The sequence below is a fragment of the Rhinolophus ferrumequinum genome, chromosome 5, assembly GCF_004115265.2.
Source record: "Rhinolophus ferrumequinum isolate MPI-CBG mRhiFer1 chromosome 5, mRhiFer1_v1.p, whole genome shotgun sequence".
Taxonomy (NCBI): domain Eukaryota; kingdom Metazoa; phylum Chordata; class Mammalia; order Chiroptera; family Rhinolophidae; genus Rhinolophus; species Rhinolophus ferrumequinum.
Genome location: NC_046288.1, coordinates 43,565,112 through 43,592,680, shown reverse-complemented (window position 1 = coordinate 43,592,680; position 27,569 = coordinate 43,565,112). Strand labels below are relative to the sequence as shown.

The 27,569-nt window shown below is 32.7% G+C and overlaps 1 protein-coding gene and 1 long non-coding RNA gene across 3 annotated transcripts in view; both read right to left on the bottom strand.

The window, feature by feature from the left end:
* Positions 1–449: 449 nt before the first annotated feature.
* LOC117022334 (uncharacterized) lies at positions 450–4,439 on the bottom strand. The gene is made up of 3 exons (XR_004423033.1): positions 3,201–4,439; positions 1,826–1,850; positions 450–518 (listed from the first exon to the last, which is right to left on the bottom strand). It is a non-coding gene; the product is annotated as an uncharacterized LOC117022334 (long non-coding RNA).
* A 197-nt stretch (positions 4,440–4,636) lies between these two features.
* MMRN1 (multimerin 1) overlaps positions 4,637–27,569 on the bottom strand; it is a 163,954-nt gene continuing 141,021 nt past the window's right edge. For both annotated transcript variants that reach the window (XM_033105801.1, XM_033105802.1), the window contains exons 8-10: positions 23,226–25,211; positions 6,641–6,787; positions 4,637–5,458 (exon numbers count right to left, since the gene is read on the bottom strand). In XM_033105801.1, coding sequence (XP_032961692.1) covers positions 5,037–5,458; positions 6,641–6,787; positions 23,226–25,211 — 2,555 coding nt within the window. In that variant the 3' untranslated portion in view covers positions 4,637–5,036. The remainder of the gene's footprint in view (positions 5,459–6,640; positions 6,788–23,225; positions 25,212–27,569) is intronic.

The window sequence follows — 27,569 nt, the reverse complement described above, 5'->3', positions numbered from 1 at the left end:
TCTCTGAAATTAAGATTTAAAAAGCACATATTTTTGACATATATTTGAAATATAAGTAGCAACTCTCTTTATCAAAGTTTAATATTTTTCTTATCAAATATTATATTACCCACCTAGTTATCTTCAATCATTTTTGGAAATGTCTAAGTAGTACAAATAAATTATTTTTTCCTAAATATGTTTTCTGGCAAATTACTATCATCCTTAATCCATAGATTTATGTATATGAAGAAATAAACATGTAGTCCTCTTCATACATATTTTGTGTAATTAATATTGTCATGGTGATGATGGTGACAGCAAAGTTCAATGAGGGAAAGTAAAATACAAAAATAAAATTTTAAATCTATCTGTAAGTGTCTGTATTCTGGTAAAAAGAATCTAGTGAGTCAATTTATTCATTAGTGGCTAAAGTAAACAGAGTAGTATTTATAAGAACACTCACCCCTCAGGTTGTGTCAGGTAGTATTTTCATTCTTAACTTGATACGGTGGACTTAATACAGTATTTATTTGCATCTAAAAACCAGAAAATTCAAATAAGTATTTGAACCCAAACTTTTGGATGTTGATTCCAATACACTGAAAATATACTGAAAAATACACTGACTTCTAGGTTGTGTCATGTAGCATTTCCACTGTAATTTTCAGTGAGCTTGATAAAAGTATTTATTTCAATCTAACTACTAATAGGAAATCACATTACAACCAGAATCTGCTATAGGGTGTCATTTTAAAAACTTTGCAAATGACATTTCAAAACATTCTAAATATTACTAAATTCAATAGTTGGTATCTGGAAAACATTTGACTAAAGCCCAGGCTTTGACAACTGATGAAGCAATGCATGAGTAAATGTAATAATAACTCCAAAATTTGGACTTTTTCCAGAGTTTGAGATTGTTTAATTAGGATGTCAGCCCAGAGAAATAAACACTGCTTTATGATTGTTTTCTCTGAACACAAACACTATAGCTCATTGAAGATCCTCACTGAGCTGTGTGGTAAAAGCTCTCAAGGGAAGGTGCTCGATAACACTCCTCGGCTCATTGATGAAACGCTGGGCTGGAAACCACTGGGGCAGCACACATCTCTGCCTTCAACAGGAGTGGTCAACACAACTAAATGTACAATCTAGAAAGGGTAGGCCTATCACTTCTGCGTTACTGTGTCCCACACACACCTTGCAAGTACAAAGGATAGGCAAACAGTTTTGAATAATAAGTAAATCGTATTACATTAAAAATTGCCTTCGATAAAGACAAAGAGTATTATTCAACCAGTTTCTAATGTGAAAAAGTTGACACTAATAAACGATAACAATTTTTTAAAGAAAGTTACCAAGTTGTGTACCCATTTCTTCAGACTTAGATAAAAGTGCATGAAAAAAACACTTAAGATTTTTTATATCATACAATATATGCATATATATAGTACATAGATAAAAATACATATTTATATTAGATATGTTCAGTAAATAAAAACCTAGCATAGATGTATATAATTAATTGGATGTTTATATAATATATAAATGATACATTAATATGTAATATATATTTTATATATAATATATATGATACATAGTATATAATATATAAATAATATATAATGTAACTGATCTTGTACAAATTAGAAATTAAGTTGATTGAGTAAATTTATATTTTGAAATAGATGAACAATAAAATCATCTCTAGGATTAAATAGGTTAGACAACCAAAAATCAATATGGCTTATTTTAATAATTTCTTGATGCCCAAATGTTATTAGTCCAATGAGAGTTTTGACAGGTGAAAGAGAGTAAAGAAGAACAATTTAGGCACACTTACCTTTGAATATGAACTTCCTCAATTCCTTAAGTGACCCAAAGGAGGTAATGGAAGTTTGGTCAGAGGTGCCGGAAAAAGAGGGAGTGGTTATTAAAGATACATTGCCATTCTTACTGAGATACTCAAGATTTTGCAGATAGTAAATACCCTCATGACTCTGGGTAATATATTTCAAATGCAGCATCTGTCTGTACTGATTTACTTAATATTTATTTTTATATTATTTTATATATGATTTATTCTGCCTGTCATAAAGTAGGTATTTACTAAATAATAAATAAATAAATTAATTAATTAATTAATTACTATGAGATTGTCATCAGTAATTATGGACCTAGTGTACTTCAGGAGCCTGCTGGTCAGGGTATGGTGGGAGAGAAGGGCTCGGGAATTCAGTCTACAAAATGGTACTCATTGCTGTCTCCATAGGTGAAATCAAAAATGTCTCAGTGTTACATTTTAGACACATGGTTAAGTTAGATCACGACAATTAGAAATACGTTACAAATTAATTGACTTATATTGGGTGGATTTTTTAAAAAATATAACCAAACAATATCACAGAAACTTAAAGGTTGCTACAATGCCTCTTGGCTTTTAGTAGTAATTTGTCATTTGTGTATTCCTACAGATACTTATAAAAATAAAGAATAATATTAATAATTAAAATCCTAACCACCAAAGCATCATTTAATGCTAAATGTTCTTATCTAATTACAAAGTCAATGAACTAAATTGTGCATGGCAATGACAAATATCATCAAATGATTTAATTCCTTCTGCTCTGCTAATAGTAAAGAAAAGGCAGTACATTGCAATCACTGGAATCTATGTTGAAAAGAATATTTAAAAGACAAAAATTCTACTTAGTCTATAAGTCCTTGAAAAAATAAAATGAAAAACATATTAGATTGTGATGTAATATTAGGCAAGGACTAAAGAAACTATGAAAACTTTCCAAATATTTTTGAAAATAGCACAATTTATACACAACAGACTAGAAATTGTCAATCATCCAGCCGTCACTCGTCAGCATCTAACACACACCTGGCTGCCTGAGTCTATCGTGGGAGGCTAGGGTAGGAATGCCGAGCTATTTTGGCTCAATCTGAGACATTCTAATGGGCAATACTAAAGATAACAATACTGTATCATATATTTGAAAGTTGCTAAGAGAATAGATCTTAAAAGTTTCATTGTAAGAAAAAATATTCTAAGTATGTGAGGTGATGGCTGTTAAGTAAACTTGTTGTGGTAATTATGTCACAATATGTACATAAAATCATCATATAGTGCACCTAAAACTAGTACAATGTTATATATCAATTATACATCAATATATATTTTTTAAATTGCTCATTTCACACATCCCTACCAGTTGGCGGAGGTTCGTCAGGCTGCAGTTTGAAGTCTTCTACAAAACGATTATGAGTTTCATATATTTTGTAGGGTGTTAATTCCTTTTTATTGCTTGGAAGTCCTCTACTGTATGAATACACCAGAGTTTGCTTAACCATTCACCTGTTGTTGGACATGTGAATGGTACCTAATTTTTACCAAAAAAAAAAAAAAGCTCCTATGAACATTTGTGTACGAGTCTTTAAACATATGCTTTCAAGTTGCAGCAAATTTGAGAAGTTTTCAAGTTTCTGTTACAAGGAAATACTATTTTCACCTGGAAGATTGGCAGTATTTTTAAAATTGCGAGTTTTGATGAGGACATGTGGGGGTAAAGAGCACTCTTTTACATGAACAAAATGGGACTATGGATTGGTACTAATCTTTTCAAGGGCAGGTTGATAGTACTTATCAAAATAAAAATACTATGCTTATCCTTTGTTCCAGAAGTTCTCCAAATATTGGGAATATTACTTACCCTGTATGTGCCTCTGTTTCTCATCAGTGGAAAGAGGATAATAATATATGATATGTATCTCATAGGTTTAATACATACTTCGTAGGATTATAGTGAACATTAAATAAATTAATTTATGAAAAATGCTTGCATGTCGAATTTTTTTCATTATTATTTTTGCTATTACATATAGGAACCCATTCTTCAGAAATACTTTGTCAAATATGTAAGGAAGGTATTTTGAAGGGTGTTCACTACAACAATATTGTTATAATAAAACATTGGAGATGATCTCAATGACCTTTGATAAGGGATGAGGAAATAAATCGTGGTATATCTGTAGGAGGCAATATAGAGAAAGGATGAATGTGGGTACTAGGCTGGATGATGATAAATTCTGCCTCAGTCCTTACTAGTTGTGGAGATTGGTCCATTTCTTAATCTCTCTGTCTCAGTTTCTTCAACTATAAAAATGATGATAATAACACTGGCCTTATAAGTCTTTGTGAGGAATCAATGAGATATGACATGTGAGTTTCTTGGAAGAGAATCCGGACATAGAGAGCATCCCACAAACCATAGTATTACTATGAAGCATTAGGTACCCTGTATAAAAAACTGGGCAGGTCTTTATGTGCTGCTGCAAAAGGACAGGCTATGAGAAAGATTTCATTTTTTTCCCCCTGTAGATATTGTATAATGGAAGCAGGCAAAAGATCCACTTATATATATCCTTATACTTTGCTATAAGTATTCAAATATTTGTTGATTACTTTATCCTCTAATTACAGGAAGAGAACAATAGTTAAGCATATTTAAAATGCCAAACTCAACTTTCTTAATTTTTATTACAAATGAAAATTTGAATATTTTGATCAACTCAACAGTAAAGAGTAAAAATCAAAACTAAAAAAAAATACTTCTTAGTCTTTGAGTAATTTATTCGCATGTGTGAATTTAGGAAATATATGTTATATATTTATATATACAAGGAATAACACAAGTTGATATTTTATTGGAAAGACTATGGTGACTAACAATATTGAGTGATTGCTATTGTATACTATTACTTTACGCTGAAATGACTTAACATGAGAAAACAAAAATAGTTATGATAATACATGCACTTTGTTTTCTGTGCCACTAAATCCCTTTAGGAGCAAGAACTTCATATACAGTTTATCCAAAAGATATTCAAATAATTTTATGAAATAAACAAACAGCCTTACTCAGATTTAAAAAAAAAATGATTTTTGTTTCATGTAGAAAAACTGAAAAACAGAGATGTGCGTGCAAAGATAGATAACAACACTGGCTGCTTCTCAGGATAGGTGGTAGTCTGTCTTTCATACTAATTTATGTACGGTATAACAAGTAACCACTAAATGTAGTAGCAGGGGGAAATTTGGCTGGAATCGTTCCTTTTACAAGTCTCAGCCACACTTCCTGCCCATAATTTAATTCTAATAAGGCATCTCCCGTCAAAACCCTATCACAGTGTATTTCACTGTTAATATTTTCAGATTCAAATGCAAGCTTGTCTCTTCCATCAACCACTAAAAATCCAGAGATATGAGCACTAAATGACTCAATGGTGTACTTAAAAACATACACCCCTAGATATGGAATTCTGAATTTTCCAGTTCTTGGAGTATAGGAAGCTCCATAATTGACATCCAAATTATTAAATAGGATAGGACCAGGTGTAGTCATTCCATATGTATGAGACACAAAAAATGCCACCATCGGTGCATATCTGTAAGATCCTTTGGAAAAATCTGTTAAAGGAAAAAAATGCAAAGAGTTAATTTTCATGTTTCTATCATGTTTTGCCTTTTCTCATGTCTTATCATTTTATCTCAGTTACAAAAAGGGTTAGCAGAAGGGAAAAAAAGGCATTCATCAAGGGCAGACATGTCTAGATGCCTGCCTCTTGGCTGAGTTATCCGAATCACTTAGCCTCAGTTTCTCCATTTAGATCAGGAAAGAATGATAATAACACTTGAGTCTACCCTCATAAAAATGCCTCAAAGATTAATTTGCATGTTGCTTTGATCTCTCCGGAGATGAAGAAATTCAAAGCACTCAGTGATTATTATGGTATGCCAGAATGTTTTAAAGCCCCTTGAAGGAATTGAAGCTGACATGACTGTAGAAACAATTTTTCCAGCACCTTGTCAAACAGTTTCTAGAGGCTAAACAGAAACCAAATGAAGTCACACGCACTGTAGAGAAGTAGACAAAAGGAATTTTTTATGTAATTAATGCCAAATGTGCTTACAAAGGCTGAGATTTAAAAATTTACTCTTCACTATGCAGCCTATTAAGAAAAGCTTGATTTGAAATATGTTTTTGCCCTAATGAAAGAGAACATATTTTAAATGTTGCCTATATTTTCTTGTATAAAAATCAGAAGTGGTGCCCTCTTGAAGTAAATTTATAGCACCAACACTTATGAAGGTCAATGGACAAAAAAGGCATCTTCTACTCAATACATTTGAGCATGTTCTAACTCACTCAGTCAAAAAGCACTATTAGCTTAAACTTCTTGGAAGATATACTGCTAAGCATTTATTAAAGCTTCGTTTAAATGACCATATCTGATATGAATCAAAGGGATATTGCTTAACAACTTGTGTGAGGAGAAAAAGTTTACACTTGTTAGATATATACATCTAACACTTGTCAGATATATACATGCACAGAGAAAATAAAACCTGCCTCTATTATACTAGTATTGAAAATTTCAACAAGTGTACATCATCAATATGAATTTACCTGACAAAGAAATATTTCCACTTGTAAATCATGTGCATTATTCGATAAGTTTCAAAAGAAGAGGGAATTAATTCTCATATGAGTCCAGATTAAGCAGTCTTAAATATTCATTCATAAATATTTTCCAAAAAGATTTTTGTTTATGACATTGAACAAATCCAAGGAAATATGCACTTTCTTACCTGGAGCTAAAGCATTTTCTTCTATCAGCTTGACAGTACAGTTGTGACCAGTAAAAGGGTGTCGGCAAGCACAGATAAAGCTAGTTCTTCCATTTATACACGTGCCCCCGTTCTGGCACGGGGACCTACTACAGGCTTCCTCTGTTACTGAAAATGAATCAAGATAAAAGAGGGTAACGGTTAACTATTTTTATTTGATCTCAAATCATAGTTTGCAGTAGAATGGGAAAAAACACTAAGAAATAAGAAAAATGTGTTCACAGGCCTGGCCAGGTTGGCCACCAATGTAGTCATGGGACTTCATACAAGACCCTTAACTCACTGTGCTCTTTCCTGCTTCTTGGGAAGTGGGGATAATTCTGTGATCCATTGCATTTATTTGTATGGACATGTTAACATTTTGGCCAGCTGTAGAACAGTATAAAATATCTGGTCACAGAATAATGTATGTTTGGAACTGGTACATGGTAAAGGTAATTCAAATCATTGGAGAAGGAAGAGGTCTATTCAATACATGGTACTCAGATAATTGGATATCCATTAAAACAAATTACATGTGTACAAAAACACAAAATGTTTTAAAAGAAACACATGATCACGTTATAGTCAAATAAAAGAAATACCTTTGTAGAGCTTAAAAATTTTGGAAATTCTTTCAAAGTAAAACAAAACAATACCCAGAAGCTATAAGAGAAAAATCCTGACGTTTGGCCACCTAAGAATTAAAACTCATTTGCAATGAAAGCCACCATTATCAAAGTTTAAAGATAAGTGACAGGATAAGAGAAGAAAAAAAAAAAACAGACACAACGATCTAATTATTGAAATCCATAACAAGAAAAGTTCTGACCAATCCAAAAGAAAAAAAAATGTAATTCCCTAAAAAAAAGTGAAAAATTGACAAATGATATGAACTGGCAAATCACTGAACAAAAAACACAAAAGCTCACAAAAAAATTTATAACCTATTTAACCTCATTACTAATGAAGAAATAATAAATTACTACCAACAACATTTTTTGTATCAGGTGGCAACATTCAGTCATGGTAATGTGAAAGAAAATGAGCATTCTTATGCAATGATGGTTAGAGCTTAAGTTGTTAGAACCTGTGAAAGGACAATTTGGCCAAATTTATCAGAATTAAAAACGTTCACTTGCTTTGAGACTGAAATGTCTTCTGGTAGAATATATACTCCCGACACACCTGCCTGTGTATACAAAGATAAGCGTTCAAGAATGTTCTTTATGACATTATTTGCATTAAGGAACAATTGTAAGACACCTAAATGACCACTGATGCAGGACTTGTTAAATGAATTACAGTATCTCCTCACTAAGGAATATTAGACAGCAGTTAAAGAATGAGGCAGATTCCTAACAAATTTCATTTACTGAAGTCCGAAAGTTCCAGTTTGCAATCATATATATATATATATATATATATATATATATATATAATCATTTAATTATATATATAATCATTTAATTATATATATAATCATTTAATGTATTTATAAAGCCTCAAAGTATGAATACAGTTATAAGCATAATACATAATTATGTAAACGCAGAGAAAAGATTGGAAGAATATTTACAGTACTGGGCACAGTTATCACTATGGCACCACCTTGTGGCAATAGTGTAAACTGTTTTCAATTCTCTCAATGGTTTTTAAATTTAGGGTAATTTGTTTCAACATTTTTCTCAAGAAGTGAAATCTATAAATATTTTATACATATTCTACTTCATATTTAAATAATTCAAATTCACATTAAATGTGGCCAAACTATATGCCTATATTAGATTTTTTTGCAAAGAAAATATACTAGTGATGCAATTAGAAATTGTTTTAAATTATTTTGATATATTCTCTGCAATATCCCATAAACTATTTTCCAAACTAAGATACCTATTGAAATATTACATATATGCAATATCTTTTAATTAATATTTCAAACTGGCCTACATTTCTTTAACATCATTTCTCAACCACATGAAGAGGCTATTAAACTTTCAAGAGGTTATTAAACTATGTGGGCTTGAAGGAATGTTTTAACCACCCCTCCCAGCTTTATCATTTCCAAATTTATGTTTTACGTGTTCACCCAAGTCATTGATAAAAATACTTAAGGAATCAATGTCAAGTACATAACCTCATAACAGACAGTGAAAGAATGGTTGGCATTGACTTGTTAACTGAAACTATTTGTACTTTGTTACACAATCTGCTACAAATCTACATTTGTACATCAATGACTTGCATTTTTCTACTTTATTTCTAAAATATGTTAAAATGGATGGAGACCTTTAAAAGTTCCTGTGCATATATGTGCTCAACAGGCAATTTGTTCTTGAAGTAACAACAAAAATCAGACTCTAATAAAGCATCATTTTCTTTTTGACATCTTCCCCATCCCTGTCAAAAGATTAATTACATTAACTTTCTTAATTATCTTTTGATGCTCAGAAGTACACTTACTGAATTTATCACACTCTACTGCAATTGCTCACATGTCCTTTTTATTTCCAACTAGAGTGTGAGCTTTTGTGAGGTCAGGTCTCAGGTCCTTTATTGTTAAACTTTGCTGTCACTACTGAATAGCACTATGCCTGACATAGAGAAGTGCTAAAATGTCTTTTTAAAGATGAGTAAACAAAGTAATAAGAGATTGAGTAGATGACTACATCATTCTTATCCAATACTTTATCCCTTCTTCACAGTTTCTCAAAGATCATATAAAAATTTTTAAAATCACCAAGCGGTATTTATTGTTTAATTCCAACAGTTATTCATGGAATCCTGGTTTAGAGTCAGTTTATAGCCATTTCTGCTGCCTAGTTTAAACAAAAAGCAACAATCTATATACCTATAAATTTCATGATATCTCTTCAAACATCAAAACTCTAAAATCACTATAATTCATGTTATAATTTTTAAAATATTCTAAAACTACATAGATTTCACATGTTAACCATTTTATAATCAAAATGACTTGATTATCTGGAAGAAAATTACTGAAACAGAGTCTTTCCAATGTATTCATAATTTCTGTAAAACTCCAAACCAAAAGCAGAACGATGACAAAAGAAGGATTTCTCAGTTGCTGGGAGTGTGTGAACTTTAAGATGAGAAGTCAACCGGTATTTTTCATGTTTTCTGTGAACTTAGAACTTAGAGGTAGCATGATGTCATTGGCATGTTTTTCTAGAGACCTGGACTCATTTCAAGAACACTTTCTACAACTTCTCTTCTACCGTAGGCTTCAAAACCTCCTACAGGCTTTCTAGTCCATTTATTTTCTTTGTTGGAGATCAGTGCAATTAGTTAAACAGTTCTGCAAACTCAACATTCTACTGTCTTTTACAAGCAGCATAACTGATCTTTCAATGTTCATTTCCCTGCTCTGAACATGACTAAAATTACTTTTTCATTGTCTTGGAATGTTTCATAAGTCTCAATTTGTTCTGGAGTTTGCTTTCTGATAGGTGTTCGAGTTGCACTTTCTATTAATTCTACTTCCAGATTTCATAAATCTTCGTGTTAAATTTGAACTAACTGGAGAGCTTCCTACACTTTCAAATTACCTTGTCTTTGCTAACATTGGCTATTCTTTATTATAATTACTTGCTTAATGTATGAGCGCCATGAGAAGAGAGACTGTGTTGAATTTATCGCTCTGTCCACTCATTCTTAATGCACATTGTATCGTGTCCCGTCTATTTCATTCATCTTTTTATTTGTATTATACATAATATATTATGTATAATGATTTACATATTTTACTTTTATTTTATTTATTTATTCTAATTAACATTTAAGTTTTACTTTTATTGCTTTGTTCTGCTTTAGCATCAAGCTCTTTTTTTTTTAATTTATTCATTTAAACAATAACTTTGCAGAGCAGCTAACTGACCCCTGCTTGAGGCAGAATGGAGTTTCCAACAGATTAGTGAGGGAGCCTGTCCTTGCCTTTGGGCCAGTTTCGTCATACCCAGTGGAAAGCATTATATAAATCCTCTATGGAATTGTGCTTTAGGTAATATGTTCACACAATATTGGCATTTTTCTTTATTTTTCATCCTGTTGCCGATGCTCTTGAAAATGTTTCGACAATCCTACTTATGGATACATCAATTTTCAGTGCTATCTGCCTCCGTATTTATCAAGATTGTGTCTATCAAACAAGGTTTATCCTCCCTAGTGTTCTAGAAATACTTCATATGCCCCTTCTGACAACTAGAAATGCCAATATTTATTTGCTTATGTTAAAATTTTAAATTCATTGCTTTAATTACTCATTGTTCACTGGTATACAGATGAAAGGAAATATTGCTTCTGACCATCTTTACTACTTTTCCTCCAAATTATCAATTTTTATTTTGTTCTTCTTATACTGTCTCTGTTGTTCTTGACGTTGTAACCTGGGATCTTTTTTCTCAACACTTTATATATCATTTTAAAGCTCATTTAATCAACCAGCAACCTTTACCAAATGTATTAGCCCTGTCTCCAAAGATTTACCTTTGTCATTTAATTATTATTTTATCTTAAGCCATAACCTAGGAGATTCAATATGTTTTTTTGTTTGTTTGTTTTGATATTATTAACTGTTTTCACTTTTCCTTAGAGTCATAACCTTCAATCAAAAATAATTAAAAACACTGGAAAATATATTAAAATATGTTCAATATCATTAGTCATTAGAAAAACACAAAATAAAATCACAAGCTACTACACACCTATTAAAACGGTAAAATAAACAATATTGACAATGCCGAGTGCTGGCAAGATGTGGCACAATTAGAATTCCCATACATTACTAGCGCAAATGCCAAGGGGTGGGCCATTCCTTATAAAGTTAAACTATACTTACCTCACAACCAAGCTACACTGCTCCTAAATATTTTTTCAAGAGAAATGGAAACTTACGTTCACACAAAAGCCTGTATATGAATGTTTATAGCAGCTTTATTCATACCAAAATATCCTTCAACTGGTAAATGGATTAAAAAAACTGGAGTACATCTATATAATGGACTACTACTCAGTAGTAAAAAGGAATACCTGCTACTCAGTAATAAAAAGGAATGAATAGCAAAGATGAATCTCAAACATATTATACCAAGTGAAAGAAGCAAGACTCAAAAGCCTAATATACTGTGTGATTTCATTCATAAGATATTCTGGAAAAGATAAACCTGTAAGAGAAGAAAACAGATCACTGTTGTCAGTGACTGGACATGGAGATAGGGTTTGACTAAAAGGTACATAAGGAAATTCTGGGGGCTGGTGGAACTGCTCTCTATCTTGATTTTGGTGGTGATTATATGACTATACATTTGTCAGACCTCATAGATGTACATAAAAAATGACAAATTAAACTGTAAATTGTACCACAAACAAGTAAACAAATTTGTGTCCTTCAAAATCACTGAAGATATATTCCAGGTTCTTTTTTTTTTTGTAGTAGTATTAGTAATTTTCTGACTAAATGCAATGTCCCAAAAATAATGGCCCTACTGCTTGATTTCTATCTCATCCCCATTAATTTTCTTAGTTGACATTCTTTTTATGTCACGGCTAGATGATTACAGTAGCTTTATAATCACTTTGCCTGCCTCTAAACAACCTCTGTATAGCTATGAAATACATTTCTCTAACGCTACACAATGTAATCATCATTGTCTGCTAAAATCTTATATTATTAAAGTTTTAGATTTTTCAGGCAAACTTTTCAGGAAAATTTAAAGTCTGCATGTGTGTATGCACACACACATATAATACTCAAACACTTACATAAATTATTCTAGGGAGCATACATTGATAGTCTCTGAAGAGAAATTTGGAAATGTTTATCAAATTCTTTAAAAATGTACGTGGTCTTTGAACCAGAATTTTGCTTCTTGGATATTATCTTAAGGAAATAAAATTAGAAATACGCAGAAAGTTTTCTCTATTAGTGCAGCATTACCTACAATAGAGAACAATTTGAAAAGACCCTAATGGCAAAAGTAGAATACTGGTTAAATAAATGTCCGTACATTCTTTCATGTAATCGAGAGACAGTATTAAAGATGAGAGGAGGTAGATTATTTGGGTTTGAATCTAGCTACAAAACTGACTAGCTGTGCAACTTTGTACAAGTTACTCAACCTTTCTTGACACAGTATCCCCATTTATAAAACAGAAATAACAATAGCAGTTGTTTTGAAACTCAAATATATTAACTACATAAAGCACCACAAGCTTTGTGCATAGTATTAGAATACATGAAATAAAAACCATTCTGGATAAGAATATTAATCACATTGTAAATTCTTATGATAAAGTGCAATTACTATAATTATTACATAATAGGAATAATGCAATATAAAACTGAAATTATTTGAGGGCTTACTATACGCCAGCTTATTTTTTCTTTATGTTTCAGAGACATTCCATATTTTTATCATGAATACGCATTACTCGTGGAGCTGGAAAAAAAAATTGAAAAACAGAACAAAACACAAACTCCAATTGCCTTCTCACATCTGAAGTGTAAGTACAACTTTGTATATAGGAATTCAAATCGTCATACTGACTTTCTAATATGTATCTGTAGTCCCTGAGATGCACCTTATGTTCTATTCCAACCTAGTTATTTTTTCCCAACATTTTTATTTATTTTGTTTACATAAGTCCTCTCTCTGTCCCTATGACTTTTTTCTTTTTCTTAAAGACTTTGAGTTCCATGACACAAGCACTTTCCTGGTTCTGGTCACTTCTTCTCTTTTTTCCTTCAATGATCTCTCTGTCTCTCTCTCTCTCTCTCTCTCTCTCTCTCTCTCTCTCTCTCTCTCTCTCCATATATATACGTATATATATGCTCTTTCTCTCTCCTCTATCTTCAAATACAGAAAATCTTCATTTCTATTCTTTTTCTCTAGCTCTCTAATTGCTACTGCGTCTTCAAGTATCATTTCTCTGTAAATAACTTCCAACTTATATCTACAAACCCTATTTGGTTCCAGACCCACATTCCTAATTGATTTTTGGACATTTTGACAGAAATAATAGATCTTTAAACTAATGTATCACAGACTAAGCTTTTCTTCCTGTGTACATAAGTATTCCTCCTTCATATTCCTATCTCCACTATTGCAATGATTAACTTCCCAATCACTGAAGCTTTAATTGAACTTTGGTGTTATTCTTTATTCTAAGAGTTTGCATTTTCAACTACTTGTTGTTTTGTTGTTTTTCCATTACATATATATTCACATTTAACTAACATTCCCAGCTTCTATTTTATTCCTGTCTCTGTCACTTAGTTGAAGAAAAGATTGTCTAACTGGTAAATCTGAAGAACTAGAATAAATCTCAGTAATGCACACACATGACTATGTCATGCTCTTACATGACAAAAATCTTTGCTCCCAACAGAATGAATTTAAACATGCTACATGCAACATGATGTGTAAATGTTTGATGAATGAATGAATGCCCAGTCTAAGTCTGAGTCTTCTATGAGATTTGCCCAAACACCCAATTCTTAATAAGACACTAAACTCTTATGATAATGAACTTTCATAACACTCATCTAGTGATTAGTATATCCTCTTTCTTTTCTTTCACATTCAAAATAGTTTTATGAGTTCCTTATGTAACTCAACAAAAAAAAAAAAACACAAACAATAAAATTAAAAAAGGGGCAGAGGACCTGAAGAGACATTTCTCCAAAGAGGACACACAGATGGCCATAGGCACATGAAAATATGCTCAACATCACTAATCATCAGAGAAATGCAAATAAAAACCACAATGAGATATCACCTCATACTGTTTAGAATGGCTATCATCAAGAATACAAATAGTAACAAGTGTTGGGGAGGCTGTGGAGAAAAAGGAACCCTCATACATTGTTGATGGGAATGCAGATTGGTGCAACCACTACAGAAGGCAGTGTGGAGGTTCCTCAAAAAATTCAGAGTAGAATTACCATATGACCCAGCAATCCAGACTCTCCTGTGCATCTACCAAAAAAATCTGAAAACATTTATCCATAAAGATATATGTGCTCTGATGTTCATTGCAGCTTTATTTATGGTGGCCAAGACATGGAAACAACCAAAGTGTCCTTCGATAGACGATCGGATAAAGAAGTTGTGGTATATATACACAGTGGAATACTATTCTGCCATAAGAAAAGATGAAATAGTACCATTTGCAACAACATGGATGGATCTTGAGATTATTATGCTAAGCAAAATAAGTCAGACAGAAAAAGTTAAGAACCATATGATTTCACCAATATGTGGGATATAAAACTGAAAGCAACAAAGGAACAAGACAGACAAACCAAAAAACAAAAACTCATAGACACAGACAATAGTTTAGTAGCTACCAGAGGGTAAGGGGGGCGAGGGCTGGTAGATGAGGGTAAATGGGATACAATATATGCTGACAGAAGGAGAACTGACTCTGGGTGGTGAACACACAATGTGACAGAGATGATGTGTTACAGAATTGTACGCTTGAAACCTATGTAACTTTACTAACCAATGTCACCGCCATAAATTTTAATTAAAAAAAAAATAGTTTTCTAACATAGCATTCATGAGCACATGACCAAAAAATAAAAATAAAAAATATAAAACATAACAGCAACCAAACATCACATTGCTCAATAGGTACACCCTTCCATTGTCAACTTTTTCTAACGCAAAACGACAAAGCTTCTGAGCTAGCACCTTACTTTCTTTTCCTTTTTTACTCCCAGTTTGTTGCAGATTTCACTAGTTTTCCAACACAGGAAGTCAGTTCTATCATCTTGTTTAATAATGATGGAATCTGCTCCCAACGCATCCCAGCACATCCCACAGTACTCTGATTTCCCTCACTTTTCTCCATCTTTTCTTGTATGCATAGCATTTATCACCTTTTAATATACTATGTAATTTATATTGTTATATAATCCTGGAAGACAGGATTTTTTTTTTACGATTATGATGTACTCAAAGCATCTAGAATAGTATCTGATACAATTTGGCACTTAATTAATGTTTGTTAAATTGAATCTAACAGTTATGAATTGTTAGGATTTTCAAATAAGAGTAATAACTTCATAGATAGTTAATTTTGATTCTAAGAGAAAAACTACTTAAATTAGTTTAAGCATGATGTTTTGAGTACATCTAACACTGAACCATAAAAATGATCTTGTACTTTTACTGTATCTTTAATCTAGGGAAGTGTTTTAAAAAGTTCTTGAGGCAGATCTGCTGTTTGACATTTTTGAGCAAAATTCTTAGCTTACAATGAATGACTAAATAAACATACACATGGTTTCGTAAATGTCTTAGTTTACAATAAAGGCATTGAGTTTAGGTTATGTTTGACAGGTAGAGTTGACGTCTCTTCATTATTTCTCAGGTAATTATTTGGGTTATTGAGTATTTTTCATGACTTCTAATTTACTCTGGTAGTGCTAGCTAGAAAATACAATTAGATGATAATATCCACATAAAATGTACTCATTCCACTACTTCTTTGTCTCCTCTCAATATTCTCTCCTAACTTTTCTCTCTCCAACCTGCCTTCAAAGGTTGTTGTTTCCTTGACTCTGCTCCTTTTTCTGGTCCATCTGCAGCATGCGTATTATACCCCTTGATATATCACACTCACACCCAGAGTTTCAAACACCATCTTTATGCCAATCTCTCAAATCTTAACTTTAAAATTTAACACTCAAGATTCTAAAGCATAGAACATAAGGGATTCTTAAAGAAGTGTCGATTAATTATAAAAAATGGTTTCCTTTTTTGTGATATGTAGATGTGTGTTTTGGTTCATCATTCTACCAAATGACATGCAATAACTTTTTTTCACTGATTTCTTTAGTTCTCCAAACTCTGTAATAATTTTATTGGTAATTTATTTTTAGGGTAGAGTTTAGATTAATCAATAATGATATCAAAAAAGTGTCATGTGATAGCTCCTCCTAAACAATGACATTCAAAATAAACAGATTTGAATAATTCAAATTAAATTTATAATAAATATTATTTCTTTTCAGAACCATTTTTAAGCTGTGTATAATAAAATTGCCAATTAAAAACTTGTAAAGTATGTTTTGCAAACTTCATATGCAATTAAGATATAGCACAGTTATTATTTTTATGCTGCAATTTTTTCTCAAGATGCAAGTATCATGTTCAATTAGACGATTGTACAACAAATTCATAATCTGTTATTTAATAATCCCCGCACTTTCTTTTTCATGTTTAATCAACATGGCAAAACATATTATATGTAATTTTGAATTTATAATGCTGTTAATGACCAATAGAAAGACATCTATACATTGTACTTACAGACTAGTTCATAATCAAATTTGGTTTTAAGTCACTGTTGTCAAAGAAATAGTCTATTGTTGTGATATAGCTCCTGTGAGTCTTGTTAAAGAAAGGACCCAAGCATATGTAGTGACTATGTAATGCAACCTACTATTTTGTCCTACTTCCTTTTTATTTTCAGACCATGTGTCATAAATTTTGGTTCAGATGTGAGCATCAAATGTATGGGTTTCTGATTATTCACCTCAGATATTATAACCACTGTATTATAAGACAAAGTGCAGGGTTGTCCATTTGTCATCATCCTTTCTTCAACCATCATTCTTTCACATAAAGGGAAATCCTATGGAATGATAGAGGAGTCTTTTCTTCTCCCAGAGAACCATGAACAAAAAGTTGTTCACTTAATATTCTCTTCAACACTAATAAGCTTTATTGACACAAACTGGGGAGGTTATCCCCAGTGGACAGGCTTGATAACCAATTCTGACACAAAGAATAATTTTACTATCATGAGCAGAAAAGAGTCAGTATAGTAGGCCTTAGGCTGCTTTCTTTGAAAAGGCCTACTTGCCAAGTTTTTCTCTTGGCTTGTATCTGGAAACTTAGCTTCTCTCTATTTCCTAACTATTAAGTGTCATTCACTATGCCCAGACCCTTTGTACAAATGATATGGTTTATGCTGAACATTGGCTTTTCTTCTGAGTCTGGAGTTTTGGTATGTGCTAGGCAGAGGGTACCTACATGACCAGCCGTTATAGACTGAATGTTCGTGTCTCCCCCAAATTCATATGCTGAACTCCTAACCCCCAATGTGATGGTATTAGGAGGTGTGGCCTTTGGATGCCATTAGGGCATGAGGGTGGAGGCCTCATGAATGGGATTAATGCCCTTATGAAAGAGACCTCAGAGAGCTTTCTCATTCTTTTCCTTTCTGCCATGCGAGAATATAAGAAGAAGCTGATAGTCTGCAACCCAGAAGAGGTCCTGATTATGTCTCACCAGGACCTAACCATGCTGGCCTTATCTCAGACTTCAGGTTCCAGAACTGTGAGAACTAAGTTTCTGTTGTTTATAAGCTGCCCAATCTATGGCACTTGTTCTAGCAACCCGAGCTGACTAACAAGCCTCAGTAAAACCCTTGGGGGTTGAACATCTGATGGACTTCTCTGGACAGAAATACCACATACATGCTATTGTATTTTTTTATGACTAGATAAAAGAGTACACACAATTTTGTCCCCTCTTGGAAGAGAGAGAGTAGAAGAGAACATATAAATGGATTTCTCCAGACTCTGCCTGTGTCTTTTTCCCTTGCTGATCTCGTCATGTATCTTTTCACTATAATAAACCTTAGCTGAGTTCCATGAGTGCTTCTATCAGATTGCCAAAATTATGTGTGGCTTTGGAGACCTCATAAAACATATCAGAAATTCTAAATTTAAGCAGATATCCTTTAAAATTTAATTAGCTTATGTTTAATTATTTTGTATAGAAGTCAACTTACTAGTTATCTTGAGGCATATTTAAAAATGTTAACTTTTTATAATATGGAAAAGCATATAAGGAACCACTGTTAAAAATTTTCTGCAGCTACTTTTCAGTGCTTGTCAATGCACATGCATTTTTATATAGTTAAGCCTTATTTTGTATCCTATTTTTGATTTATCATTATGCAGTAAGCATAAGCTCATTTATACACATGTTGAGTTTAAAACACAGTGACTTCTAAAAGTAAAGATAGGGAACAATAAAATACCATGAGTCTGTAAATTATATAGATATATGAAAATAATTATATAGCAAATATTAAGTGAAAACATTAGAGAAAATAAACTATGAACATTGAATACAGTTAAGAAAATTAAATCATATAATTATGACAAACTTAATTTACTGTATTACATTATTTCCTTGATTCTCAAATTTGTAAGGTGGTGATGTTATTCTTATTTTATAAATCAGGAAAGTAAGATCTAGAAAAATAAATGACTTATTACAAATAAATACGTTGCCAGGCAGGATTGAACCATGTTTGCTTTTTTTTTAATTCCAAATTCAGTGCTCTTTAGTCAGTCCAAATGCCTCTCTATGCAGAGTCACAAAAATTGGAAATGATTTTAAAGTTACATAAAACAGTTAAATATTCACTAGGTTCTTATTTTTCTCTTTTAAACTGTTTATATTCACAGCAATGATAATTCCAAAAGTTGTATTTGGTATACTACCAAATCTTTTATAGAGTGTAATCTTTCTTAAGAGGAGTAATTAAAGGGGATAATTATGAATAAAAGAGGTATATTAAGGAGTGTTAAATGCATTTGGTAAATATTGGAGAAATGGTTAAAAGAAAAAGGCAATGGTCTCAAGAGCAGGACGCTTGCATCCTTACCAGAGGAGCCGCTGACATTATGTTACAGCAGGATTCAGCTACTCTGGGAAGGCAAGTAGCCAGACTCTCCCTGCAGGGACAAGACTGTCAATTGCTGTACAAACAAATCTTCAAAGATGAAATAAAACCCTCTCAGTGTCTATTGGAACATTGTTTAGAAACAAATCAAATATTTACAGAATCAACTGGAATAGCTTATCAGCTTTGGCCTAGGAGGAATCATAATTAGCATAAGTGAATGTAGGACTGGCTCCAAAGGAAGTGAAGGGGATGAGCACTCTGAAGTTTGCCCTTCTACTGCATCAGTCAAAAGAGGATCATGTGAATAATTGATGGTGACTTTCAACAACTGCCCACTGGCCCTCTCACAGAAAAGCCAAACTAAGAAGCAGCACCTTTACTTTCGCCTGGTCAGCAAAGAAACAAGGGGCAGTATTTGGATTCTCAAGAAAGGAAACTCCCTGGGAATATCAATTGGCTTTTTGGAATATTCTGATATGGCCAGACTCTGGATCAGATATGATGCACCAAACAGAAGCAGAAGGAAGAGAAAGGCAGCTGAACATACTCCATAATCTCTGAGTGTAGTAGTTAAAGACTGAGCCGAATCCAACAGACAAGGAGTCAGTCTCTGTCACTTACTAAGCTGCATGACCTTGGGCAGGATACATTAGTTCACCTCCCTGAAGGTTAGTTTGCTCCTTCAAAATAAGAACAAAAATAGCTATTTCATAGGCATTGTTAAATGAAATAACATATAGAGTATAATTTGTACAGTGCCTGGGATTTAGTATTAATAAATAGTATCCAATATTATATTATTATAGTATTACTTATTAGGCTTCAAAGTAAATTACTTATCAAAACTAAGATTAAACTTTAAAAACGATGTTTAAATTGATTTCTTTCTACAAACTGCGTTTATTCTTCAAATGATGGGAGCTGTAATCTGAATTATATTGTGAGATTTGTAAAATGGTGATAAATTATCTTACGGTATTAGTTATACAGAGAAGCAATGTGGCTATGTGGTGTTTATAATATAACAGCAAAGGTGAAAGGAAACACAGCCAAATTTAGCCAGTGTATCAGTGTGCCCCATCCCTGGTATAAAACAGGCTACCAAAGGAAGTACTTTATTTTGCAAGTGGTTTATTCTTATAGGAGAACTTCGCCTGAGTCTACTGGTTTTATCACCGTGCGTAGATTTTACCTGCTTGGCTATCCAATGAATACCATCAGGTTTATGGCCCATAAAAGCCGGTCTGGCTTAATGAGCATGCCTATCTATGCACCTGCTTAAAATTACATGGCTGGTCCTACATAAAGTGAATATGCACCCCACACATGAAAGTAGGCCAATATATCTATATTGCTCTGACATCATTATTGGTTATCTTCACTGAAATAAAATAAAGAGCTTTTAATTATTAATTTTAAGCCTATAAAAATTCTACTTACAGTAAATAAAGGAACAGGAAGCAATTTTATCAAGGCATCATGGGGACAAAGAACCAGAATTGAGTTAATTATTAGCACATTAAGCCCAATATTGAGTCAGCTGCCATATAGACATCCAAAGGCAATTTTTATAAGCTCCTGACATGCGTTCATTACTCTCTAAAAGTTTAAAAGTTCTTCTGTTTCATTTAACCTTTTAAATCCAGGTATTCTCGGTTTAAAAAAAGTAAAATAAGACACCATTATTTGCCTGGTATATGATCACACATCCTACAATGTTTAACTGAAGTTCATTGGCAGTGTCCTTGGAAGACCCAGGATTGAAATAGTATGGAAAAAGAACAATCATTATTTTTCCTAAAATTATTATTAGAAGAACATCTTTTATTGAAATACTACTTTTCTCCTGGAAGCATATATGTCTAAATAGTTTTGTGATTCCACAGGGCAACATTGGTCCTCCTGGGTCAGATTAATTTGGAGGGAGTCATAAATAAATACAATCATTTAAATAGTTTCGAGACAATTCCTTTGTACCACTTTATGATTTTTAATATTATTATAAAAACACTCAGAGATTAAATATGAGGAGTCATATTATGTTAGGATAATGATCACCCTTTTGTAATTAACAAGCAATAAAATACAAAATTCACTCAAATGAGTATATAATTTAACAGCAAAATTATGTGAAAGAAACACTGCTATTCCTTTTAGTACAAATCAATAGCTATTCTTTTCATGGAGAAAAGATAATTTAATATTACTCATATGCCAAACAGATTCATAAAACACTTATTTCATATAGAGAGACTATTAAGTAGTTTATATGCATTGCACTGAATTCCTCTTTATTCCCAAAGTTATGTTCTTATTCCAGTGTTTACAGTATCTGTTCATGTTGCTGCTATCCTCTCATTTCCTAAATTTAAAACCTCAGAATATTCTGTCTCTCCTTGCCCAGGTGCCGTGCATTCAGGCTGTGAACAGCTCACATGTTTTTACAGTGATGCAGTCTGCAACATATTTCTGCTTAACAAACTCAGTAAAACACCCATTGCACTCTCATCACTTAAAAGGAAGAAAGTATGATCCAGAGAGGTGACCTTACCAAAGGTTCCACAGAAACTTACTGAAACAACTCAGACCAGAATCATGATTGGTTGATCCTCAGATCATTGGTTTTTCCACTATCCTTCTGTTTCCTCTGATTTTACTTTCACAACATTTCTCACATCTGTTTCCTTCATTTCAACTACCTCTTCCTTAGATCTGGCTCTTATTGCTCTTGCCAATAATGTTCTAACTGGTGTCTCTAAACTTCATTCTTTGCAGTTCGGCTACACGCTACTACTGCTAGCTTCATGCTTCTGAGACAGTTCTTACCACACTCAACACTCTGCTCCAAATTTTCAAAGACCACCTTTTACAAAATCGTGTCTAAATGCTTTAGCGGCAATGGTCTGAATGTGTCCCGGCTAAAATTTGTAAGTTGAAATTCTAACACCCAAAGTTGATGCTACTAGGAGGTGGGACTTTTGGGAGGTGCTTAGGTCATGAGGGGGGAGCCTTCAGGAATGGGATTAATGTTCTTCTAAAAGAGACCCCAGAAAGCTCCCTCACCCCTTCCAGGACACAGTGTGAAGTCACCAGCTATGAACCAGAAAGAGGGCCCTCACCAGAATGAGACCATCCTGGAAAATGGTCTCTTGATCTTACTTCCCAGCTTCCAAAACTGCAAGAAATTAATTTCTGTTGTTGTAAGCTACTCAGTCTGTGGTATTTTGTTATAGCATGCCCAATGATCTAAGGCAGTTAGCTTGGCATTTGTGGTCTTCTGTGATCCACCCAAATAAAATTCCTGCTCACTTATGCATTCATTCAGTCAGACAGATATTCGTGGAGTTCCTGTTGCATACCAGACATTTTGCCAGGTAATGCTAAAATGACTAAGATACAGTCTGGTCTTATTCACCAAGGAGCTCCTTGTCTAATAGCTTTCCTTAATTACATATACAAAGAAAAGTGTTCTACAGAATCAAATCTGATTGCTTTTACGGATCTTGTCAGACAACATTTGGAAAAATCTAGACAAATATATGCACTATAAGCATTTGTTTTGTATTGATTCTTAATTTACATAGGATGGAATCAGATTCAATAAATATTTTAGTGATCTCTGAAATACTTATATATATACTTAACTATATATATATAAACACCTACTTGAACTACTTGAAGTATATATATACACTTACTTGAATTTTGATACACATTTGAATGCATATATATATATATATATATATATATATATATCTTATGTTCTTGCTAAATCATACAGATCAATAAATACCATTTAAATAGAAAGAGAGATTAAAATTCAATGATAGCTTACCAGGAAATAGAACGTTGTCTGTGTTTCTTTGGTTCCGGCCTATCGTGACAGTGGTAAGATTCACTGTTGGTTTCTTAAGTGTATGCGATTTCTTCAGCAATGATTTTCCTGGCTTCTGAGACTTGACAACATTTGCAAGAGTGCTAGACAATGATTGATTTATATACCAAGTCAAATTAGAAAAGGCAACTTGAGTTTTTATTTCAATCAATGATTCTACCAATTCTGTCAGACCTTTCTGAAGCAGAATATTTGGTATGGAACCATTTATCCACTTAGGGATGGTAGCATTCAGTTTTGATATACGTGTAGAAGTGTTGTGACACATCGTTAAAGCTTCATAGAAAGTTTTGTTAAGTAAAGAGAAGTTAATTGAAAGATGGATGGATTTTGCTTCCAGTGCCTTAAATCTAGAATTTAATACCTGCAATTGAAGAGCCTGGTCTCTCTCATTTGTGGTCATACTGCCTTCTTTTAGTGAAACATAATAAGGTATGAGGGTCTTTGTCACTTTAGATTCAATGTCTTGCAACCGGGTTTCAAAATTTTTGGAACTCATTGTAGCTGAGAGTATTCTTTCTTCCAAATGACTCATGTTTTCCTGGGATTTTATCAGTTGGGAAGTGGTTTCATTGACCATCTGATAAATCTTTTGAAAGTTGAACTGACTTAGTTTTTCATCTTTAGGCACAGCTGCAAGGGCCTTGGCAACTTGCAAAACAAAGCTATATCTCTGATTGTCATTGACCAAAATTTGAATAGACTCATTCAAATGTTGGAATTGAGTAATAAATGCCAAAATAGTTTCCATATTTTTGGTACATTTATGATGAACCTCAGGATTATACTCTATTTTATTTAATGTGTCTTTTAACATGTAGTTATCTTGAATGAAATCAATGGCATTATTTATAATAGTCATTGTCTTATTTAGGCCATCTTCCATTTCTAAGGCAGACTCGTTGATACGTCTGTCTAAGGCTTCACTACGACTCTGTGCTTCATTTCTAAGTAAGTTGTGTCTTTTTGTAAGTTCTTTGATAAGAAAATTTAGACGGTTGACACTACTAGTTAGATTTTCCACTTTTTTCCTTGTAACTACTGCTTCTTTTGGTTGTTCATATGTCATAGTCTCTCTCAATGATGCTCCCTGCTCAAGCAAGGGTTGAAGGATCTCCATATCGTAAGTCAAATCATTTAGTTGCTCATTCATTTTATCCATCTTATTGTCCATGGGAAAAAGAACCTCAGCCAGTGTTTGGTTTAAAACTTGTAAATTCTCTTCTGTGTCCTTAATTTGAAATTTAAAATAATTTCTGGACTTGGACAGCATGTTTTCACATTCACCCCTGAAAGATTCTTTCTCCATTTCCAACCCGATGGTGAGATTGTTAATTTTGCTGTCTTGGATATGCAAATCGTCAAATATTTGCAGCATCATCAAACCCTGTTTCTTTATATTCTCATTTAGAGTAGACAGGTACTCAGTGACATTATTGCTAACTGATTCAGCACCTGTAACACTCTTCTGATCTGATACTTGTTCAGTTGATAAAAGCTGTTCACGCACTTCCTTCATTTTAGAAAGAGTCTTATTGAGGGATTCATAATACAGTATGTTTCTTGAGTGTTCCTGTTCTAGCGTACCTTCTAAATGTGTCTGCTTTGCTTCTAGTTCTTTAATAGGCTTCTCATATGTAAAAATCATTTCTTGCCTTAAATTCACAATGCGATTTTTTAGATCTAGTATATCAGTCAAAGTGGGCCTATTTTCCTGCATTACAAGAGACTTTTGCTGGACTGCTATGGAAACCACAGATTCATTAACTTGTCGAATTATTTGTTTGGTGTTTTCAAGGTCTTCTGAAAGTCTTGATACAGTCTTGAAGAGCTGTGCTACAGTCTCTTGCATGTCATTTTGGAAAATTTTAAATTGTTGTCTTACTATGTCCTTTACCAGATCATTAATGCTTTTGGATTTTAGACCTAGAGAAAGAAATAATAAACAATAATAAATGACACATGTTTTTAGTTATGTAAACTTTAGATAGCTACAAAAAGATAAAATGTTTGAGGCCAAACACTAATAAGATGTAATAATAAAAATACTTGTTGACTACATTTACTTATGAAAAAATTTAAATTACCATAGTTTACAGAAGACGATCACCTTCTTAACTGAAAAGTTTGAGGGGAGAAATCAATTGTGGTATAGAACATGGTAGAACCATAAACTAAGCTTCTCTGGACAAAAGACATGAAGGAACTACTACTGACTTCAGTTAATAGACCTTTGTATGAAATGATTCTAGGCCTAGTCTTAGTCATATATGAAAATAAATGGCTTTGAGCTTTCTGCCTTAGTAAGTAATACTTCGTGTTATCTCATGATTGTGTTATTAGGTTTCCAGTAATTAGGTTTCAGAGCTTGTGTTTTGTGCTTATAAAACCTAATACATTGACTACAGAAAACAAATTTAATGAGGAACAAATTTAATTGCAAACGAGGAACAATATGAAATAGTCACAAAATTCAACAACAGTTTATAATAACAATAACATAATAATAAGAGCTTTAGGGAATCCCAAAACTATGTCAAATGAAAACAGGAATTGAAGATATACCTTGATTAACATCACATGACATTAATTCTTAACAAAAAGAGGAGAGGAAACTTGCCACTAATGAAGCACATACTAGTATCCCCAGCATTAGAAATCATAGATTGTAAGCTAGAATTGTGGACCGCTCTAAAAGTGGCACTAAAACAAGGGGGCGGGGGGCTGGAACTATCCATAACTATTTAGAATAGAAAATGGATATTTAAAAGTGTAAAAACAAAAAGCCTGCTATATACAAAAACAGAAAATGAGAAATAATAAAACACGTTTGATGCATATTTATAGCATATATGAAGCACATATAAATGGAATATATGTTCATTCAAATGCAAAATATAACCAATGACTATAATGTAAAATACAGGCAACATAATACAAAGCATTTTAAACAACAAGGCTTGTACAATGGGGAATGGTGAAATGAGTTACGGCTACTATGAAGCCTATTCAAGAAAGATGATTATAAGACAAAAAATATACAGTCTCTACATGTATCTATTTTGTAAGCAAGTTTCTAAAAGTATTTATGATGCATGAAAGATTTACAGAAAAAGCATCAGGGAAAGAGCAGTTATATCAAATAGAATGATGTATTGCTTGAGCATCTTGATTTATTTAATCTGGTACTAAGACAAAGCTGTAAATGCTCTTTATATGGATAAATATTTCCCTGGAAATCCGAGACCCTAAAAATCAATGTTGCTAGTTGATCTTACAGTCCAGGATTTCCAGAGTAAAAAACTTTATCTTATATTTCTAAACATAGTGAAAAGGGAAATAAATTTAAAAGTCCAAAATATCATAAGTAAGCAAAAATCAATTCTTATGTAACAGAAAAAAACAAAAACGTGAAGTATAGAATAGTAATCAATGACACACAACACCAAAGTACTAAAGAAAAGGCTAAATTAATTAGCCAAGATTAAATAGCCATAATTAAGATAAAGTATACTGAAACAGTCCTAGCTTTTGTATTTGAATAATCACACCTGAAAGTTTCTAAAACATTTTTATTTTCTAAATTTTACTTAGCATTTAACCAATTACCCATTTATACAATAAATCTTCATTGAGTACATGCTATATGCTACACAGAAAATGCAATCTGGAAAAGTAGGTTTCTGATATTAAAAATACAATATGTTAGCTTCATTGGGTGTAAGTGCTTCTCAATAGCAAAGTTATTTTTATTGCACTTTCTGTAGGATCATTTAGTTATTTCCTCTTAGTTAATATTTTCTTTAATTCTCATGACAACTTGATGAAATAAAATTAAATATTTAAGGTTAGAAATCAAATTTTCTTGGAAGTTATAATGTTATAATTTTGGCTTTAAAATGTTTTTCAAGATTGAAAAGGTAAAATAAAACTTAAGTGTAATTGAATTAATTGTGGACAATAATAATAGGTGCTTAATTTCAGCAAGTGAAAAACTACATGATCTAAAAGTCCGAATAAAAATGATAGTAGGTGGTGGCCGGTTGACTCAGTGGTTGGAGTGCAGTGCTCATAACACCAAGGTCATTGGTTCGATTCCCACATGGGCCAGTAGGCTGCACTCTCTACAACTAGATTGAAAAAAACAAAACAAAACAAAACAAAACAAAAAAGCAAAAAACAACAACTTGACCTGGAGCTGAGCTGCACCTTCCTAGATTGAAAGCAACGACTTGACATGGAGCTAATGGGTCCTGGAAAATCACACTATTCCCCAGTAAAAAC